The sequence below is a fragment of the Penicillium samsonianum genome (assembly GCF_028829775.1).
Source record: "Penicillium samsonianum strain IBT 33392 chromosome Unknown utg000007l_segment0_segment0, whole genome shotgun sequence".
In the NCBI taxonomy this organism is placed as follows: domain Eukaryota; kingdom Fungi; phylum Ascomycota; class Eurotiomycetes; order Eurotiales; family Aspergillaceae; genus Penicillium; species Penicillium samsonianum.
Window position 1 is genome coordinate 1940132 of NW_026643265.1, and position 19030 is coordinate 1959161.

The following is a 19030-nucleotide window of genomic DNA, read 5'->3' on the forward strand; positions in this document are numbered from 1 at the left end:
ATACCACGTGACTGAGATGCATATGCTTAGTCACGATTTCCCCAGCTTGAGGCCGGGCCCGTCAATCATCATAGACGTTTCTAGAGGCTCTCAATTTGGGATACACATTTCTTTTAGACTGCATATCTTGCACCAAGCTCTTTGCCGGACTAGATCTTTGTCTTTTATCTCATTCATAACCCTCCCGTCCTTGCACTTATTTTGCCTGGCCTTTCTCTGTCTCCAATGCCCCGCCGGTCCTAAGCGCCAGTGCGACTTAGTATAGCCCACCTGACAATTCCGAGCTCTCCCTCGGCCGCCTATTCCTCTACCAACCCTGCGATATCGTCAATTGCGCACTGCACATCTCAACCCAGCTCGGACGTCTGAACATAAGCAGCCAATCTACGTGATCTACTAGCAACAAGATGTCGTGTAAGCTACGGTGTTGCCCTGGTGCCAATTTGGCGGTTCACCAAAAAGCCTCCCAACTGATCGGTGATCTTGCGCAATAGTGACCTCTGACTTGCGCGACAAATATATCGACATAATTGACGATATTCTGGCCAAAAGTGACCTCACTACCATCTCCGAGAAGCGAATTCGCAAAGGTCTCCAGGATGCCGTCGGCTATGATCTCACTCCGATGAAGGTCAGTCAAGTTACGACGATTTATGACGCATTATTATTTCGAAGCTGTTCAGGATGACTGGCGAAGGACTGTAGCTGACATTCACAAAGTCTACGATCAAGCAGCTGATCATGGAACGATTCGATCGTTACGCCGAACAAAACGGTGTGGGCGGTTCGCCTGATGAAAACGTCCCTGGCAATGATCAGCGCGATGGTGATTCAGCTTCAGCTGCGGTGCCCTCTCCATCTCCCTCCTCATCTCCTGTGAAGCGCCAGGCCTCCAGCGATTTCATTTCCGAGCCCGCGAGCGCATCGCCTCCAGCCAAGAAACACAAGCCCGACACTGATACCGATGCGGATGCGGTGTTCGCGGCCAAGCTACAAGCCGAAGAGAATTCGCGCGCGCGACCCACCCGTGGGGGCAACACTCGGCGTGCAGCTCCCGCGAAGAAGAAGAGCAAAGCCAAGACCTCAAAGAGGGTCAAGGCAGAAGATGATTCAGATATTGGATCAGGCGAGGAGCCAAAGAAGGAAGTTAACCGGAATACTGGGTTCCACGTATGCCTTTCTATATCATCCTTCTCAAACCTTCCATCAATTCTAACACGACTACAGAAACCTATGAACCTTTCCGAACCTCTGTCCGCACTTCTTGGAGAACCTACAGTGAGCACCTCTCAATTCTTGGTTATTGGGCCTTATTTGCTAATTTTCGCACAGCTTTCGCGACCCCAAACTGTCAAAAAGGTTTGGCAATACATTCGCGAGAACGAGCTTCAGGACCCCAGCGATCGCCGCCAAATCCTATGCGACGATGCTATGCGTGCTGTCTTCAAGCAAGACCGAGTCCATATGTTCACTATGACTAAAATCCTCAACCAGAATTTGTACAATCCCGATGAATAGTTTCGGGGGTGACAGATTGACTTCGATCATTATGGAAGAGCAGGCTCCAGACCAAGTCCTGTTTCTTAACGATTCTCCTTCGTCTTTCGTGTTTCTTTTTTTTTGCGATGCATGGGGATGCTGGCGTGAATTTTGAGCAATTTCCATTCGCCATTATTATTTCTTTTGTGTTTGACTTGCTTATGCTCTCCAGCGGGAGTTGGTGCAGCCCACAGGTGATTTTAAGGTCCCAAAGGTCCTCGAATCTACTACCTACATGATATACATATGTGCAGATCCTTGCCATGTAGACTGTAGATTGTAACAGTGTACAATGTGTGCCCCTAGGTCAAGTGGACATCATGGAACTCGATGTTGGCTCTCTGCGCAGCTTCTGACGCTCGTTGGTTTGTTAAACCTTCCATGGCCTATCGATACATTATAGGTAGCGGTTTTTCTATTGACATGGATCAAAAAGTCTTTTATTCGGCATTCGGCACTCAGTTCATCATATTTTGACCTGATAAAGCAGACCGGCGGCAACAAGCCGATGAATCTGCCCAATACGTGTGCTCACCGCATGGAGCTTGCGTAAGGGAATGGGCAAACACAGCCATACTATTTGAAGAGATGCTCTATGGGCCACTCAGTCACTCAGCTGGGTTTTTTGCGCAATCAAAATAGACAAAGAGAGTGATCAGTCGAGGACCTCATATCCTCATCCAATGCTGCCTGCGGAATGCGGGATCAGTCAGCGACATCTCACTTTTTCCCTAGAACCTCTCCCCCACCAATCCACAAACTCCAGAGCTCTGCAGCTCCAGCATACCTGCTATTGACGCCAAGCCGTAGCTTGCATTGTGACATTTCTTCCCGTCTCCGCAATGGCCGACAACCAGGCCTCAACCCCAGAGTCATCCAGCCAGGGTCGCGGCGGGCGTCGCCGCGGCCGCGGAGGGGCAGCCCCCTCCGGCCGTGGAGATGCGCAACAAAATACCGGCGATGGAGAAAAACGCACTAAGCCTCGCACTCGCGGCGGCGGTCGTGGCGGCGCCGGCGGCGATGCAGGCCGACAAACTCGCAATACCGATCAGACCAACAATCACGATACTCAGCCTTCGAAAGCCACGACACCAGCAACAAAAAAACCGGTAGAAGCGGCCACGGACGATGCAGATGATGGAGAAGTCTGCTTTATCTGCGCTTCTGCCGTCGAACATACCTCAGTCTCCCCCTGTAACCATAGGACGTGTCACATTTGTGCGCTTCGGTTGCGGGCATTGTACAAGAACAAGGCTTGTGCTCATTGCAGGGTATGATCATCTTGCGATTATTTCTCGACGAACTGAGTTGCTTTTCGTTGGAATTCTGTTTCACGTGCTGACTTGTACCAGACTGAATCGAACTACGTGATCTTCACAGATGATCCAGTGCGGCGATATGAGGAGTTCGACAAGAGGGACTTTGCTCGGACGGACGACAACCTTGGCATCGAATATGAAAATGATGAGATCTTCGGAGATACAGTGTTGTTGCTGCGGTACAACTGTCCGGACGAGGACTGTGATGTGGCTTGTTTGGGGTGGCCAGACTTGCACCGCCATGTTAAGAGCAAGCACAGCAAAGTTATGTGGTATGTCGATCTCGTAACCTGCGCAATCTTTGAATCAGCAGCTGACTGTATCCTCCGAATAGTGACCTTTGTACTCGTAACAAGAAGGTCTTTACCCACGAGCATGAACTCTTCACCGCAGCGGAATTGCGTAAGCACGAAAAGTCCGGCGATGACAAGCCTGGAGCTATAGATCAAAGTGGCTTCAGGGGACACCCCGAGTGTGGTTTCTGTCGTCAACGATTCTATGGTGATGACGAGTTGTACACTCACTGCCGCGATAAACACGAACGTTGCCACATCTGTGACCGACGCTCCTCCCACCGTCAACAACAATACTATATTGACTACAACGCTTTGGAGAATCATTTCCATAAGGATCATTTTGCTTGTCTGGATAAAGAGTGTTTGGAAAAAAAGTTCGTCGTTTTCGAGTCGCAAATGGACCTGAAGGGTCACCAAATCGAGGCACATCCCGAAGGCCTTTCTAAGGACATTCGGCGAGACGCGAGAATGGTTGATCTGGCCGAATTCGATAACATGCGCACTCCTTACCAACAGCAGCGCCAGCGCCGCGGTGCTGGTCGAGGCCGTGACCCCAACGCCGAGCCACTGCCAGTCTCCAGTGCACAACCAATGACCCGTGCGGAAGTTGCATACCAGCGACAAATGGCTATCCAGAGTTCTCAGTCTGTCTCGACACGAAACTTTGGCGGCCAGCTGACTCGAGATGACGTCCAACCCGTGCGTGCTCCTGAGCGATCGGCCGCTGCCACTCCAGTGCAGTCTGCCCCCGCGTCACGCTCTCAGCCTCTTCCTACTGCAGCGTTTGAAGGCCTGAACATTTCTGCCAACTCCGCGCCAGCTACCGCACAAGATCAGACCCGCCGAATGCGCCATGAGGCTGTGGTTGAACGTGCTTCGAATCTCCTCCGCAATGATGCCACCAAACTCGCCGAATTCCGCAGCAGAGTATCAAGCTACCGCGCTTCTTCCATCTCGGCAACCGAGCTCATAGATGCCTTCTTTTCGTTATTCGACACATCCAGTACCGAGCTGGGAAAGCTCATCAAGGAGCTCGCTGAGATCTACGAGGACGAGTCCAAGCGCTCCGGTCTCTTACAATCCTGGAATGACTGGCGTGCTATCAACGAGGATTACCCAGCCCTGCCAGCCGGTGGTCTCTTACCTGGCATGTCAACAGGCGCCGTCAACACTGGCGGCAAACGCGTCCTGCGTTTGAAATCATCAACAGCTAAATCCTCACGCTCTGCCGTGGGCAGAAGCGGTGCCCTCCCAAACGCCCCATCCAACCCCTTCCCTCCACTCTCTGCCGCAGCTGGCCCCTCCTCTCGCCGTGGGAAAGCGTCTGCTGCACTACCCTTGGGCAGCAGCAGCCCCGCCGCCATCTTTCTCCCGTCCTTCGATGCCTAGCCCCGTCAGCCGCCCATCATCAGCAGCACCGTCTTCCAGTCGTGCGCCCGCCGCGCCTGCCCCCCGCGGCGCTGATTCTTTCCCCGCTCTCCCCGCAGCGGCAAAGCCCAATGTCCTCATGGCCGGCAAGACTCGTGGCACTGTCCGTTGGAATGATAACCGTGGCCCTGCCCCGAACGCATGGGGCTCAGCCCCGAGTTCCGGAACCGCGTCTCCGGCTGAACCCAGCAATGACGACTCAAGTAATGGCAAGAAAGGAAAGAAGAACAAGGGAAAGCAAACCCTGTTCCACTTTGGCTGATGCACTGTCACATTCCGATTGATTTACGTTTCTTATGTTGATTGGGCCTTGCTTTGGCCTATGTTTGATTGACCGCATGACTGGGAGCGCCATTAAAACGTGTTGGGGTAGATTTCTTGTTCTTTTTTTGTTGTACCTACTAGCGAATGCAGATACAATGTATTGTATAGAGGTAATCCATGTTATTTTAACTTGATGTGTCTGATATCATATATTAAGGAATGATGTGGCCTTCACAAACCGTCAAATCATCAAACTGCCACCATAGAAATACATATATGATCTACAGGAAGGGATACAATAAGAAGGCCAGTTCACTCACAATCCTCATCAACTTCAAGTCCATCAGATCAACACCACACTATCATTGTCAGTGACATGCTCGGACTCGGAATCCAAATCAGATTCGATCACAATGGGCTCGGACACACGTGTGTTGTCCATTCCCTCAGTACTCTCACTCGAACCCAATGCTTGGGCTTCAGGTGTATGAACCGACAAGTTGGAAACAGGTTCAATAAGAGCCTCTGTCTCAATTTCATCATCGGGGTATAACTTCATTTCTTTGTTGATGGCAGTCATCCGTAGCACAAAGTCATCCTGTAGTTTAATCAACAAAGCCCGAAGACTAGCATTATCCATCGTGCCATCACGAGCAAGGAATAGCTGTTCACGCAGAGACAAAAGCAACTTTCGCTTCTGGGCAATAGCAACAGCACGCGACGGACTGTTCCTACGCTGAGCCAGCTGGTCCATTGCCTCTGAGACAGAGCGCGCCTTATTCAAGACAGCAGGTGGGAGGTCAGCGAGCTTGGCGAGGACAAGTCCATATCGACGATCTGGAACAGGACCCTCTGCAATGCGGTACTGCATGGTCATCTTGGATGCGTCGGGAGCGATGTCTGCTGCTAAGTGGAGATTGATCACACCGCTGCGCTCCGCGAGAATCTGCGCCAGGTCGTGGAAGTGCGTGACAAACCAGACCAGGGCATTACTAGAGATGAGTGCTTCTGCGAGCGCGACGGCGATGGCGAGGCCGTCGGTTGTGCTAGTGCCGCGGCCTAGCTCGTCGATGATGACCATACTGCGTGGTTGGATGTTACGAAGGATGAATGCCATCTCCCGCATCTCTGCTGCAAATGTCGAGACGTTGGCGTCTAGATCATCTGATGTCGCAACGCGGGCGAAGAGCTGGTGGGAGATTGGGAAGGAGGCGTATTGAGCCGGAATGAAGCAGCCTATTTGCGCCATGACTGTAACCAGGGCTAGTGAGCGGATGTAGGTCGACTTGCCGCTCATGTTGCAGCCTGTGATGATCTGGAATCTTGTTTGCGGTGTTGCATATGCGTCGTTTGGGATGAACTTGCTGCTATGAATCTGTTCCCGGATCGGATGACGTCCCGCCTTGATGGCGAGAGTGTCGGTCAGCTCTGGTCTGATGTACTCATGGTTCGTTGCTAGCTGAGCGAATGCCGCAAGCATGTCTAGCATTGCAATTGCTTCACTGACTCGAAACAGCCCGGATACTTCGGTGCACACGTCTCGGAGCAGGTCCTGGATCGTCTGGTCGCTCATATTGATCACCTCGCTGTGGGCATCGGTGATCTTTTGATTGAGCTTCACCAAATCCAATGTCTGGCACTCGATGCGGTTTCGCTTGCGGTAGACGTTGATGAAAACATCCGGCAGTGGACCTGGTTCTGTAGCAGGGATACAGATGTAGTATTGCCGGGCTGTGTCATACTTCAAGTCCAAGACCATATCGCAATTCTCTTGAGATAAGTCAGAATTATTCATGAAACGTCAGAATTTTAGACGAGCCTGATAATTTTTCAATCAGCTCTGTGGCGTCTGCATTTGCTTCCTTATAGGTCTGCCTCGCAACATCGAGGAGACTGTTGACGCCGGCCTGATTCATGTTAGCGATCTGTATCCAGTGTTGAACTATACGAGTTCTGACCTTGACACAGTAAATGCGCTGGTTCCTCAGATCAAGTGGCTTTGACTGGTAGGCCACATGCTCATTCAAAGTTGTGCCAATCAGCTCCTCAATTGAACGATACCCCTCAGGAGCGCACAACTAAAGTGCGTTAGTGCGAGTAGAACACCAAAGGAACCTAGAGTCTACTTCGCGTATGGTAAGCAGCAAATCGCTTTGTGCTGCTCCGAGCGCTTGGAAGATGTTTTTGATCGTAGACACATAAGTTTTGAGCATGATGACATTGTTGACGGACTGTTCCACGTATTGGATCGTCCGCTTGGTGGGAACCAAGATGATCTTGATAATCCGTTAGCACGAGCCTTCAATACTGGCTGACATCGAAGACTCTACCGAGGTCAACACTTTATCTGCATCAATAAAGCCCTTGAGCGCCTGCCTCACAGACACAAACATATCCTCTTTGGTGGCCAGATCTTCCACAGCATTGTATCTAGCTGTCAACTTGGCACGTTCTGTGGAAGGCTGTAAGATGCTAGCTCGGAGTAGTCTGGCCCCCATAGATGTCAATGTCTCGTTCAAGAGTCCAAACAAACTTTCTTTAGACTTCGCATTTTGTAGATTCTGGATAAGTTCGAGGGACACAATAGTCGCCAAGTCAATTGTCATGGACCCCTGGGACGGCTCGAAGCGTATCCGAAGAGAATGCGTGGTAAAAGATCGCTGGAGTTCGACTTCAACATACTTGAGGACCTAATTCCTATGTAAGTAGTTCCTTTTGGCAACATGAATTGTGTTCATACTGCGGCAAAGCAACACGCTGCGAAATAGTTCCCGCCCAGAGTCACCTTGAGCGAGTCGACTTCCTCTGGAAAAGCCAGCCTTTCCACATATTCGTGACCTGTCTTTTCAGACCACCATCTGCGGTCCAGGAAGGTGAAGATAGGATCTGGCAGATTCTCTTGAATGATATAACGGAGCTTCGACTCTTTGGCAGTGTTCATGAACAGAATCTCGCTGGGTTCAAAAACACCAATCTTAATGATTGTCTTGACGTAAGTCTGACTGTCACATATTTGACAGAGCACTGCTTCAGCTGTCGCAAGATTGACAAATGCGAGGCCAACAGTGGATGAGACACCCCGCGATTCACTGACGGCGCAGATGATGTCCTGTGCTGCGACACTGGTGGCCGTTGTGGTCGGTCTTGCCGTTGGACGCCTACTTGTACCTCTGGAGACCGATGGCGAAAAGGAATCCAGAGAATTCAATGAATTCAATGAATAAACCGACATTGTGAAGCTCAACTCTCAGGGCCGAGATGGTGTAGATGGATAAATCGATAGGGCCGATAAGATAAGCGTCGGGATATTTTTTGCTTGTCAAAATTTCTCTTCTTCCCCCATCGACCTCAAAATCAATAACCATGGCGACCCTCTATCCTCCCCCCAGCAAGCGCCAAAAGCTCGTTCAGGCTGATAAGGCCCGTGAGCAGCAGGAAATTGAGAGCATTCCGTCCGATTTGGGCAGTGTTCGAGTTCAATTCTTCGACCAAGCAACCGGGCAGCCCACCGGGCCTGCGGTCTCAGTCCCAGTCGCCGATGCAAATGTGAAGAACCTTGAGACTTTGCTAAACACATTACAAGGAAATGTAAGATTTGACCCTCGTTGACTACTTGACAATTGAGTGTTGTATTGACGGCGATTGCTTTCCAGGAAGATGATGGGCGAGTACCATACCGATTTGCCTACCATTCTGAAAAAGAGGAACAAACGATCGACATTCTCCGCGATGTGTACCACTCCCTACTCCAGCCCGGGATCAAGACCACTGAAGATACGGTATCGCTATTCTACACACCGCAGGCGGTTTTCCGAGTGAAAGCCGTTTCACGATGCGCGGCCTCCATCGCGGGTCACGGCGAAGCAATTCTAGCAACATCCTTCTCCCCAGTCTCATCCTCCACCATGGTCTCCGGAAGCGGAGACTCAACTGCTCGTGTTTGGGACTGTGACACTGGAACCCCGAAACATACGCTTAAGGGTCACACCAGCTGGGTGCTGGCAGTCGCATACTCGCCTAACGGCGCCATGATCGCGACCGGCAGCATGGACAACACCGTGAGGTTCTGGGATGCAAAGCAGGGAACGGCGCTAGGCGCTGGGCTCAAGGGCCACGCAAAGTGGATCACGAATCTGGCCTGGGAGCCATACCACGTGCAGGAGTCTGGGCGGCCGCGCCTGGCATCCGCCTCCAAGGACTCGACTGTGCGCGTGTGGGACGTCGTTTCAAGGGTAACTGACCATGTGCTTACCGGCCACAAGTCGTCCGTTACTTGTGTGCGATGGGGTGGTACTGGCAAGATCTATACTGCATCCCACGACAAGACCATTAAGATTTGGAACCCGAAAGACGGCACCCTGCTCCAGACTCTGGCGGCGCATGCCCACCGTGTCAATCACCTCGCGTTGTCGACAGACTTTGCTCTCCGCACATCCTACCACGACCACACTGGTAAGGTCCCTGTGACCGAGGCTGAGAAGGTGGCCGCTGCCCGGAAGAAGTTCGAGGAGGCGGCGACGGTGAACAACACTATCGTCGAGCGGTTGGTATCGGCCAGTGACGATTTCACAATGTATCTGTGGGAGCCGTCCACTTCAAGCAAGCCCGTCGCACGGATGCTGGGCCACCAAAAGGAGGTGAACCATGTCACATTCTCGCCGGACATGGCCTATATCGCCTCAGCCGGATTTGACAACCACGTCAAGCTGTGGAACGGCCGTGATGGAAAGTGAGTGTTTCCAATCCTTGATTATTTGATTTATAGCTAACATCGCCCCAGGTTCATCACCACCTTCCGCGGCCACGTGGGCGCAGTCTACCAGTGCTGTTTCTCGGCCGACTCGCGCATGCTGGTGTCCTCGTCTAAGGACACTACTCTCAAGATCTGGGACCTGCGCACCGGCAAGCTCAAGATGGACCTTCCAGGACACAAGGACGAGGTGTTTGCTGTCGACTGGAGTCCCGATGGACAAAAGATCGCCAGTGGAGGCAAAGACAAGGCGATTAAGATCTGGCGGAACTAGATCTAGTCGCACTTGACATCAAGTTGCCCAAAACATGCCCTTGACAGACAGCTAGTCTGGTATAGGTCTTTGCCGTCTGATGTGGCATGCATCCAAGACGAGCACAATGTCCAACGCGCGGATATTGGAAGTAGCACCTCGTGTGTACCCTCGAGTTGCATGGGTGCCTCAACCCCCAAGTCAACCCCCCCAAGTCAACCTTCCGTGGGTGATGATTCATTCACATCATAAGTGTATAGGCTTATCTACTCAGTGGCAGAGACTCCCAAGGCTGCCTTACTGCATGTCACGGTCAGTGGCCTGGATAAACAAGCGAATCATAGGAACCCCGAGAGGTGTCTCCGTTTCGGACTAGATCTTGCAAATATAGATGCATGCAAGTTAGATGGTGGTTTAAGTGTGTGGATTGATTGATGAACCCTGTCCTGTCTACTGCCTGGGGCATAGGCTACAAGGATGCCCTTTATGCTACTTAGTTGCACTTTTATGAATATCATTTTTGCGTATTGACATAATTGTTCACTGTAGAGCTCTACATATGTACCATGCAGACAAAATCTAGCTCGTTGTGCCCTAATAGTCGTTTGTAGGGCAAGGGCAAGTGTCCATTTTGGGAAGGTACGTGTGTTGTTGATTTGGGAAGGTGCATGTGTTGTTGGGGGTATAAAAGGACACCCACCACCCCTCCTCCTCTTCTCTTCTTCCTCTCCCCAACCCTCTCGACCACCATCTCTTCGTAGCGGAGGGTCCCCAGTCGCCTGGTGCCAACATACCCTTGCAGAGATATCAGCATTACCAAGTTGCTGAGGTCTACCATTTGCTTCGTTCCGTACCCAGATCAAACCCCAGTTCTCGTGCGAGCTCTCTGATAAAGTCATGGCTGAGCATTTGGGCTCCATAGCCATTGGCGGTCCCACGGAACACATCCCTCTTAATCCTTTGTGATATCTTCTTTGTACTATGCTAGGTAGCTTAAAGTGAGACAACTGAGACAAGTGTTACCCTTCTTCCACAACCCCTGCCGCCACTGACGACATCTTGACTCGAACTTAATTTCGCGTCTGACCGCTGACTGTAGACTTTGAAACCATCCATGGATACGGGTGTTCCTGAAGCTTCTCGGCCAGTTACTGCAGGTGGCAAGGTACATGCGAATGTTTACCATTCAATCCTAGAACATGAAAGATAGGACATAAATTCAACGGTATCAGTTTATTAAATCCAATCTGTATCCAGATATAGAAGGAGCGTAATTATGGTACATTCAAAAATCACAAGCTAGAAAAACGACATCAACAAGAGATCCATCAGAACATCAACAACATCATTAATCTAGATATACTGCCAAGCAGGAACATCCCCGGTATAAGTCAAAGCGATAGCAGAGAACCCGAGACACTCATCAACGTTACCATGGGGCACGGTAGCATTTTGAATGGCGGCAAACACCTGCCAGCGGTTATCATCAGCCGGACAAGCCATGAAACCTGAAGCACCCCAACCAGCGAAGGAATAGTGAGCCCATGGCTCATCAGCAGCGTAGTGGAACGGGCCGAGAGAGGATCCCTGCGGGATATTTGCCGAGTGAGCCTGGGTGAAGCTGAGGGCGCCATTGGGGTCGACGTAGACCTGTTGGCCGCCGGGGACCATGGTGTCCTGTTTATTGTTAGATGGGGTTGTCCTTTGTAGGATGTGAGGTTGGAGTATAGTGTGAGCGGTGACTTACCAGAGAGCTGCCTCCAGGAGCGAAGACGGTTTCGTTTCCGGGTGGGCAGTTTGCAACCTGGGCTGGGCAGTAGGAAGCGGTTTGTCCGCCGAGGTAGAACTTCTGGCCGGCGGCGTTCAGCTGTAGGAAGTGGATGGGCGAGGCAGAGCGGGTGGCCATCACGCTGAAGGCTGGGTTTGCGGGTGGTGCGCTGGTTGGTGCCGCTGCGGCCAGGAGGGGGAGCGCCAGGGTGGTGATTGTGAACTTCATTGTCGATGGATTTGGACTTGGGTTGATATTGAGGTTTGAAGGGTGTTTTGTGTAGTTGAATAGATGCTTGGTTTGAATTTGAATGATACCAACAAAGGGCGGTTGTTGGACCTCTTTATATAGACTGATCAGGAGAGCAATATAAATAGAATCTGCACATGTTCCTAGAAACTGGACCAGGGAAAACATAGATCAAAGGGACCATCCGTCATCGACTGTCGGGTTTGGCCGCTAGGGTGGCTGAGGTGGCGAGTCTCATTGGATGGTGGATGGTGGATTGGGTGAGTTTGAGACAGCATTGAGGTACTTCCGAATACAATTATCTTCTGCATGGTCTATGCAACGGTGTGAGGTTGGGTTACTACCGAGGATGCTATTTTCCGTCGCTTAGACGAAGAGATGTGAGACATGGAGAACAGTTCGTCTGCCAAGACGAAGGAATACCTCTACGTCAATCCGAGTGGCTGATACATACATAACATAGTGGATTGAACTGACTAGAAGTGGATTGAACATTTCTCGACCTTGGAGGAATCGGGGGGTCCGGGTGTAGATCTCTGCCCTTGTCTCAGTTTATTATTGGAACATCAACCGCATCACTACAACCTACTCTAATGATTGAGAGATCTTGGTAACAGTCGGCTTAACCTGCAAACACCCACTTTATTCCATACGAACGACGTCTACGGAGTAGAGTACATTATATATTATTCGCTACTCAAAACCCTCTAACATACGGTATAGGTTGAATCTTCCACACTACCAACCCCCACGCCCCATCAACACCTCGCCTCCTACTTTCCCCAGGAAACACCCTCGACCCACCAACGGCCCGAGACATGAGGGGATTCATTACCAGAAAAAATCCTCTGGGAACCTCGTTTCCGGGGAGATACCCGCACACCGTTCAACGCCACTGACGCCCTATCTAAACCGGCGAACATGCAGCAACATGCGATGTCTCACCGGACCGACCCTACATGCCACTATAGCCGGTGCCGGCTAATCTGATAGTGCCAAAAACCCCGATGCAGTCCGGTCTTGGGACTATGTACCAGCTGCGATATAACAAAAATGTCCTGCAACGACATTGCAGCGCGCATACTCGCGACCTCGTCTGCTCGTACCTTGCAGATACCAGCCCGACGGTGCAGAGGGAATACCATACGCCACCGCACTGGCGTGGAAGTTTCCGCCTCGAAGATGGTGTTGCCCTGTGTCAGGATGTGGCGAGGATGGGCAGAGCCAGTTGGGTAATTATCCAAGACGAGATATCCTGGTTGGCGCGGTTGGGTGATTGGAATCAGTCAAGAGAGGGGTGAGGTCAGTCCGTTCCACGGGTGTTGTACATTGTCCGACGTGGGGAGTTCGTTGAGGTTGATGTTGGTGTATGGGTTAAAGGTTTGTGTTGGACAGTCCGGTGTTTTCGGGTTTCTGTCAGGGACGGTGTGACGTCTTCTGTGAGTTGGGTTGTGTGGCGATGGTGGGTTGGGTTTTGTTGAAGTTTGTTTCGTGTGGCATATGGATTTGTTGTACTACGCTGGGTGTGAGACGGTATGTACTATCATTTATGGATCATGTGCTGTGTAGGGGATGTGTGGCTTGCTGGGTGTTTTCTAGAATTTGCTGGAAGGTATAGGTCCTAGGGTAGGCTAGGCTGGTGATTCTTAGGTTGAAGACTGGGTGCTATTTTGGTGGACATTTGGTTGAATGGATGGTCTGACATGTGAGATATGGTGGGTTATACTACCTGGTTAGTAGATATTATTGATATTAGGGTATTGAGAAGTGGAAATAGTGTGTATCTTGAATATGTAGAGCATCATGAGACTTAGGTTTGATGTATGTTGAACGGCTATGGTATTTTGAACTACAACTACAACTAGAACTATATTGTATGATGTATATTGTACATGGACTAACACCATGCTCTCATACAGAGCCATCTGAGACAAAGCTATGTATGTACGATCTACAGGACCCAATTGAGACGTGTGGATATTACAGGCTCGAGTATACTACTTGAGAGTACAACATCCGGACATATAATTGAAAAACCTCAGTGTATTTGGATATCAAACGACTTTTTTCTATGCCGAGCAAACAGTCTCAACACTCAGCAATTCAAACCGGACCTCGATTCGCCGGAAACAAAAGTGTATGTACGTGCGGGCAATCGGCCGCGGAGGATATGAATAGAGACAGCCAGAGGCCAACAAAAGAATAAGGGAAAAAGAATATTCGGAAGCCACGAAATAAAAACCAGAAAGAAAACCCCCCCAGCACCGGTCCGTGTAGCAATATTGAAACCTGCAAGCCGGAGTCTTGCCCAGAACACCGTAAGCCACGCGCCGCCATTTCCCCGTCTTGATTCATACCAAGGGGGAAGAAAAAGCAAAGAAAAGGAAAGGTGAGACAATACGCCGAGCCAAGTGTCCCCGCATATCGCGTAGTGCACTATGGATCAAAGAATCGCTCTTTTAATAGTCGCCTTCATCATCGTCGTCTCCATCTCCACCCCGGCGGGGGCCCTTTACTCCATCCTTGCGAATGGGGATCTTGATCCCCTGTAGCGCAAAGCACTTGCTGAGCTGGGTGCTCTCGATAACACCGGGGAACTTCTTGGCGGAGAAGACCTGGAAGGGTTCAGAGAAAACCGACGCTAGAACGGGTGCGGTTCCGTGATTGATAACCGGGGCGCCGTTGGATGTTTCGCCAGATGACGTGCCCACGTCAACGAAGCTCATTTTCAGACTGGCTTTCTATTAGCGATTGTTTTGAGTGATCCCCATTATCCGATCGAACTTACCGAAAAGTGCCTTCTGTCCGTACACTCAGATCTTGCAGGATAAACCACACACCGATTTTGTTGTCTGGGTCTGTCAACCGGAAAGCACTGGCGCTGAGGCTTCCGATGAGATTGCGAGTGAACATCCCACCCGGTCCACCAGAAACGGGTTGCGCGGCGGGCGACATGGACGGTGGCATTTGACCACCGGAGTAGTATTGTGGGTACGTCACTGGCTGACCGTATTGATTTTGGTACGCCACCTGCTGACCACCGTAGTAGTTGTTCATCTGCGGAGAGTAGCCCACGGGGTACTGGCTCTGGTTGTAGCCCGGGTAGGTCGGGGAGACGCTCTGAGGCGGGGGAGGGTATGAGGAGGACATGGCGGTAGAGATGGAGGGGGAGGTGGCGGAATGCTTGACGAGGTTGACTTCGTTGGTACCGTCGGCATTCCACAGGTCGACGGTGAGCACATAGAATGATGTATCGATTTCACTAAAGAGGGAGAGATGGTTAGAAAGCCGAGTGGCAGAGAGCGCTGGTCGGACATACTTGATATCGATTTCCTTATCGGTTTGCGCATCGCGCACGATGAGACGAATGCACGGTGGGGGAGTGATGGGTCTCCGGTCCTGGGAGTGTGTTCAGTTAAGAGGTGGCAAAACAATATTTGCGGAAAAATCACCCACCTTGTCACCAAATCCACACATGCGAGCTCGGATGGGCTGCTGCACCACTTGTAATGACCAGGAGCGACCATCTTGGTAGTTTGTCACGGGAGCCAAATGGTCGGATTGCCGTAGCGAGTTGGGCCCCGACGGGTACTGGACGGACGGAGCAGAGATGCGATCCATTGAGAGCGGAGGTGGGACGGGATGATGTCTATCCTCGACGGCGTACATGGTACCGGATTGTAAGGAACCGAGGATGACTCGTGATAGATAAACGACGGGTTCCTAGTTTTTGTAGATCTATTTCGATAGATCTTTAACTACCTGGTTGTTCGAGGAGAAGAGGTGGGGGGTTGGAGATGCGACATGCGACCCCGCGGGATGTTCAGACGTCACACTTGGAGCATCGACTTCCGGGGCTGAACAGAGAAAGGGTGTGCACAGCGAATAAGCAGCGGTCGCCTGAATGTATGACTGATCCACGCCGATTTGTCTAAAGGTGACGAACCCGATTTGATGCGATAGGCAGAAAAATGAAACGAAGGGGTCGGAGAAGTAGAATGAGCTGGAGGGCGGGAGTGGCGATATCAGAGTCCTAGAGTGTTGAACCTCCCTTCTAGAATATTGTTAGCATCAATCTTCTTTCGGTTAAGACTTTTCTTGGGTCAACCGCACGATGACGCTGTCAAAGTGCGGGAGATTGGCTGGGCTTCCACGGAACACACAGCCCTGGGGGATAACATGGATAACATACCCGAGACACAAGAAAAAATGGAAAATAATTCAAAGAGATGTTCCAAGAAGAAAGGGAAAAAAAAAGATCTCAGGAGAGTTCAACAGGTTACAAGTGTTACTCTCGTCTGCAGGAACCACCCAAACCGTCGGGTTTCAATGGACTGACGAATGAGATGAAATTTGAGAGGCTCTTCGAGTCCGCATTCGGGGATCATACCTTCGGGGATCATACCTTAGGTATAACCCGCAAACGGTCTTCATTTGATTCGATGAAATTTTCAACACTCCATTTGAACCAGACTACATGTACGGAGTACATTATATTCTACTTAGGTAGAGTAGGTGAAATTATTGAGAACTATCGGGCGATTCTCGGGGCCGTGTTCTAGTATATAGAAGATTCTACTCCGTATTCATTTTAATTTTGATCTTCAATTGTGCATATAATATAAAATAATATAACGTAATTGTACAGTCCGAAAGTACATACTAACTAGATCGAGAACTCCGGAACTCCAGAGCACCTGGCGCCGGGGGGAATCGTGATTACCAAGCTCCTTGTTATAGCCCTGGAGACCTCGGGATGTCCACCCGTGGGTACCCCCCTTACAGTAGGCATGAGGATGACAGGTCCCGATCGTTTGGTAACCCCTGGACCCCTGGTTTATCAATGGATCTATCACTGTGATACAGAAGCTAGAGGTATTAATAACTCCAATATAGGGGTATAATACCGAGTCATTCCTACGTCGAGCTTCGGGAATACTACCCGGTGCTGGAAGTTTAAAAAGAACAGAACAAAGCAAATATGACTTTAGTATCTCTATCAAAAGGGTATACATAGTATAGTGTATTAATATAAAATGTGATACTCTGCAGATATCCGTAATTCCCCCAAAGTCTGGGGTATTTCGGTGAGAAAAGGGATTGCGGTATGTGAGGTGTTTGAACTGGACTCCCCGGAAACCAGATAGCATTCTCGACATGTCAATGTTTGCGTCTGTGCATACAATTGGTGATGAGGATGCACTGTTCAACCGCCGCGTGTTGCCAATCTCCTTACTATCTCTTAGCGAAGCGATCAGTTATCCCCCAATTAAGCCCCCGTCATACTCGTTGGTTGCGGAGTCCATATCTCTCTCGTGTGTGCTGATCCTCCCTAGCATTCATTGATCAATCTACAGTCGCCTCACTTGCCTCCAACAGAGCCCATTCTGACCAGGGAATGATATGACTTGGTCCGTGACTGCTGGCGTTGATGGCGTCCGTATAATCTGTTTGGCGTGCACGTTCCCCGTACCAAGTCTGGCACCGTCACGAGGTCACCAAGGCCCTCTTACACCACTCTTCGTCGAAGGCAGGTCGCGGACACCCTCGGTTTTTTTCATTTCGACCGATCTCGCCCAAAAAAAAAATCCCTGCGTCAACGGTTGCCGTTTTCTTACCTCACCGTGACAGTCACCGCACGCGAACTTGACCTTAGTTCAGATCTACTCCGATATCGATCGTAGCTGGGTAGGCGGTCAATGTCAACTGGAGCCACTCCACGAAAGACACAACGAGCGCGTTGATGCCCAGACATACTTGGAAAATGCAAATGGCTAAGCGTTGTGGGGCAGCGCCGTCTACGCCACCCGCCCAACTGGGGGCTCCCTCTCCACAGCTGCCGCCCCTTCAGCCTCGGTGCGTCAGCGCTCATCGCTAACAGCACTCTGATCGGGTTCGTACGCCAAGTTGACTTTGGCTGGAGTAGGTTGGATATGCGCATAACCTCGGAACAACCGCCAAGGAAGTCGCAGTAACCTTTGCGGTCGGTCATGCGCGCGAATAGTCGATCGATTACCTTGGCGCAGCTCAGACGACTACTACCGGCCTACTTATGCTGAGACACGGTGGACCTGGTCTCGCATTTCTTAGATGACTACGCCGATGCGAATGAATAATCGAACACTCTCGATCCCTATCCCGTCCTCGAGTACACAGGCAGCGGCATCTACGCCAAAAAATACGCCGTGTCTGAGATTGGCGCAAGTTATTCCAAAGCCACATGTCGCCCCTTGCTCGATGAAGAAATGCCTCTAGGAGAGAGCGGGAACATAATCAACCTAGAATATGCCTACAGCGCGACAGCTAGCTCTGCCCAACTGTTGGCAAAGAAGCGGGCGTGCTGCTCGATGGCGACCTTAGATGGGGCCAGACCAATTGGCCGTCTTTTGTGGAGGTCTTTTGTGGAGGCTACGGTTGATGGTGCTGCGCTTGAACCTTTAACGGTGATTTGTGTGCTTATGTTGCTAATGGGCTTAGCTCGGCGCCCTTCTCCGATCGGATCGGAATTGGGCTGAGCCAAGTCGCGCGTATTGCTAGGAAGCCATACTCTTCCCGTAATAGACCTACGCTTGGGAGTCATTTTGCCTTGGCGGCTTTGGCAGGAGCTGATACTTGCGCTTCCTGAGGACTTTGACTTTGGATCGCTATTTGCATTTGCATTGGCAGCAGCGTCTATCTTAATTTATTATCTGCAATACATGATCATATCGTCGGTAGCATTTCACATTTGACCAACTCAATTGGCACCAATACACTTTATATGTACGTTTTCGCCGCACCAGAATCAATCATCGAACGGGATCATGGTGGTCTAATACTGGCATGATGCCATCCGTGGATTGGGAAGGTGCGACCTGCGAGTATAATCCCCCCCCTCCATTTTCTCTCCGGGGCTTCTTCATGTCGGGTCATCTACTGAGAGGCACGCCATGATGCTGGAGTCAAGTCATACGACTACCCATCGAGTTACCTTTTTCGGTCGATCGTGCCGTCGCGGGAGGTGTCAACCAAGTTGTGTTACACGGCCAATCGTATACCGGCAACTACAACGGCACGAACTGGCCGGGCTACACTACCTAAGTTTTATGTTTTCTCTGATTCCTCTGACAAACAGCGTGAGCGTGGAACTATCCATGGATGGCTTCGGCGACCCGCTGAACTGTA

At 50.8% G+C, this 19030-nt stretch overlaps 10 protein-coding genes across 10 annotated transcripts; 5 read left to right on the plus strand and 5 right to left on the minus strand.

The window, feature by feature from the left end:
- Positions 1–407: 407 nt before the first annotated feature.
- N7471_011576 (SWIB/MDM2 domain protein) lies at positions 408–1518 on the plus strand (the record flags this gene model as incomplete). The annotated part of the gene is made up of 5 exons (XM_057284295.1): positions 408–414; positions 495–631; positions 721–1170; positions 1228–1278; positions 1333–1518. The coding sequence occupies 5 exons, from the start codon at positions 408–410 to the stop codon at positions 1516–1518; spliced, it is 831 nt and encodes a 276-aa protein (XP_057130561.1).
- Positions 1519–2381: 863 nt separating this feature from the next.
- Positions 2382–4543, plus strand: N7471_011577 (E3 ubiquitin-protein ligase HEL2; the record flags this gene model as incomplete). Its single annotated transcript, XM_057284296.1, has 3 exons — positions 2382–2810; positions 2892–3130; positions 3193–4543. 3 exons carry the CDS (start codon positions 2382–2384, stop codon positions 4541–4543), a joined length of 2019 nt encoding a protein of 672 aa, XP_057130562.1.
- Positions 4544–4661: 118 nt separating this feature from the next.
- N7471_011578 (uncharacterized protein) lies at positions 4662–4844 on the plus strand (the record flags this gene model as incomplete). The annotated part of the gene is made up of 1 exon (XM_057284297.1): positions 4662–4844. The coding sequence occupies one exon, from the start codon at positions 4662–4664 to the stop codon at positions 4842–4844; it is 183 nt and encodes a 60-aa protein (XP_057130563.1).
- Positions 4845–5189: 345 nt separating this feature from the next.
- On the minus strand, positions 5190–6605 carry N7471_011579 (MutS family protein MSH4; the record flags this gene model as incomplete). The annotated part of the gene is made up of 1 exon (XM_057284298.1): positions 5190–6605. The coding sequence occupies one exon, from the start codon at positions 6603–6605 to the stop codon at positions 5190–5192; it is 1416 nt and encodes a 471-aa protein (XP_057130564.1).
- A 28-nt stretch (positions 6606–6633) lies between these two features.
- N7471_011580 (DNA mismatch repair protein MutS core) lies at positions 6634–8078 on the minus strand (the record flags this gene model as incomplete). The annotated part of the gene is made up of 5 exons (XM_057284299.1): positions 6634–6753; positions 6805–6924; positions 6973–7122; positions 7177–7536; positions 7587–8078. 5 exons carry the CDS (start codon positions 8076–8078, stop codon positions 6634–6636), a joined length of 1242 nt encoding a protein of 413 aa, XP_057130565.1.
- A 131-nt stretch (positions 8079–8209) lies between these two features.
- Positions 8210–9870, plus strand: N7471_011581 (uncharacterized protein; the record flags this gene model as incomplete). The annotated part of the gene is made up of 3 exons (XM_057284300.1): positions 8210–8434; positions 8500–9575; positions 9627–9870. The coding sequence occupies 3 exons, from the start codon at positions 8210–8212 to the stop codon at positions 9868–9870; spliced, it is 1545 nt and encodes a 514-aa protein (XP_057130566.1).
- Positions 9871–11061: 1191 nt separating this feature from the next.
- On the minus strand, positions 11062–11968 carry N7471_011582 (putative IgE binding protein; the record flags this gene model as incomplete). Its single annotated transcript, XM_057284301.1, has 2 exons — positions 11062–11526; positions 11597–11968. Coding segments are annotated over 2 exons (696 nt in total), but the record flags the coding sequence as incomplete, so codon positions are not given.
- A 905-nt stretch (positions 11969–12873) lies between these two features.
- Positions 12874–13167, plus strand: N7471_011583 (uncharacterized protein; the record flags this gene model as incomplete). The annotated part of the gene is made up of 1 exon (XM_057284302.1): positions 12874–13167. The coding sequence occupies one exon, from the start codon at positions 12874–12876 to the stop codon at positions 13165–13167; it is 294 nt and encodes a 97-aa protein (XP_057130568.1).
- Positions 13168–14325: 1158 nt separating this feature from the next.
- On the minus strand, positions 14326–15535 carry N7471_011584 (velvet factor family protein; the record flags this gene model as incomplete). Its single annotated transcript, XM_057284303.1, has 4 exons — positions 14326–14599; positions 14655–15128; positions 15186–15265; positions 15323–15535. The coding sequence occupies 4 exons, from the start codon at positions 15533–15535 to the stop codon at positions 14326–14328; spliced, it is 1041 nt and encodes a 346-aa protein (XP_057130569.1).
- A 2620-nt stretch (positions 15536–18155) lies between these two features.
- Positions 18156–18446, minus strand: N7471_011585 (uncharacterized protein; the record flags this gene model as incomplete). Its single annotated transcript, XM_057284304.1, has 1 exon — positions 18156–18446. The coding sequence occupies one exon, from the start codon at positions 18444–18446 to the stop codon at positions 18156–18158; it is 291 nt and encodes a 96-aa protein (XP_057130570.1).
- Between the last annotated feature and the right edge of the window lie 584 nt (positions 18447–19030).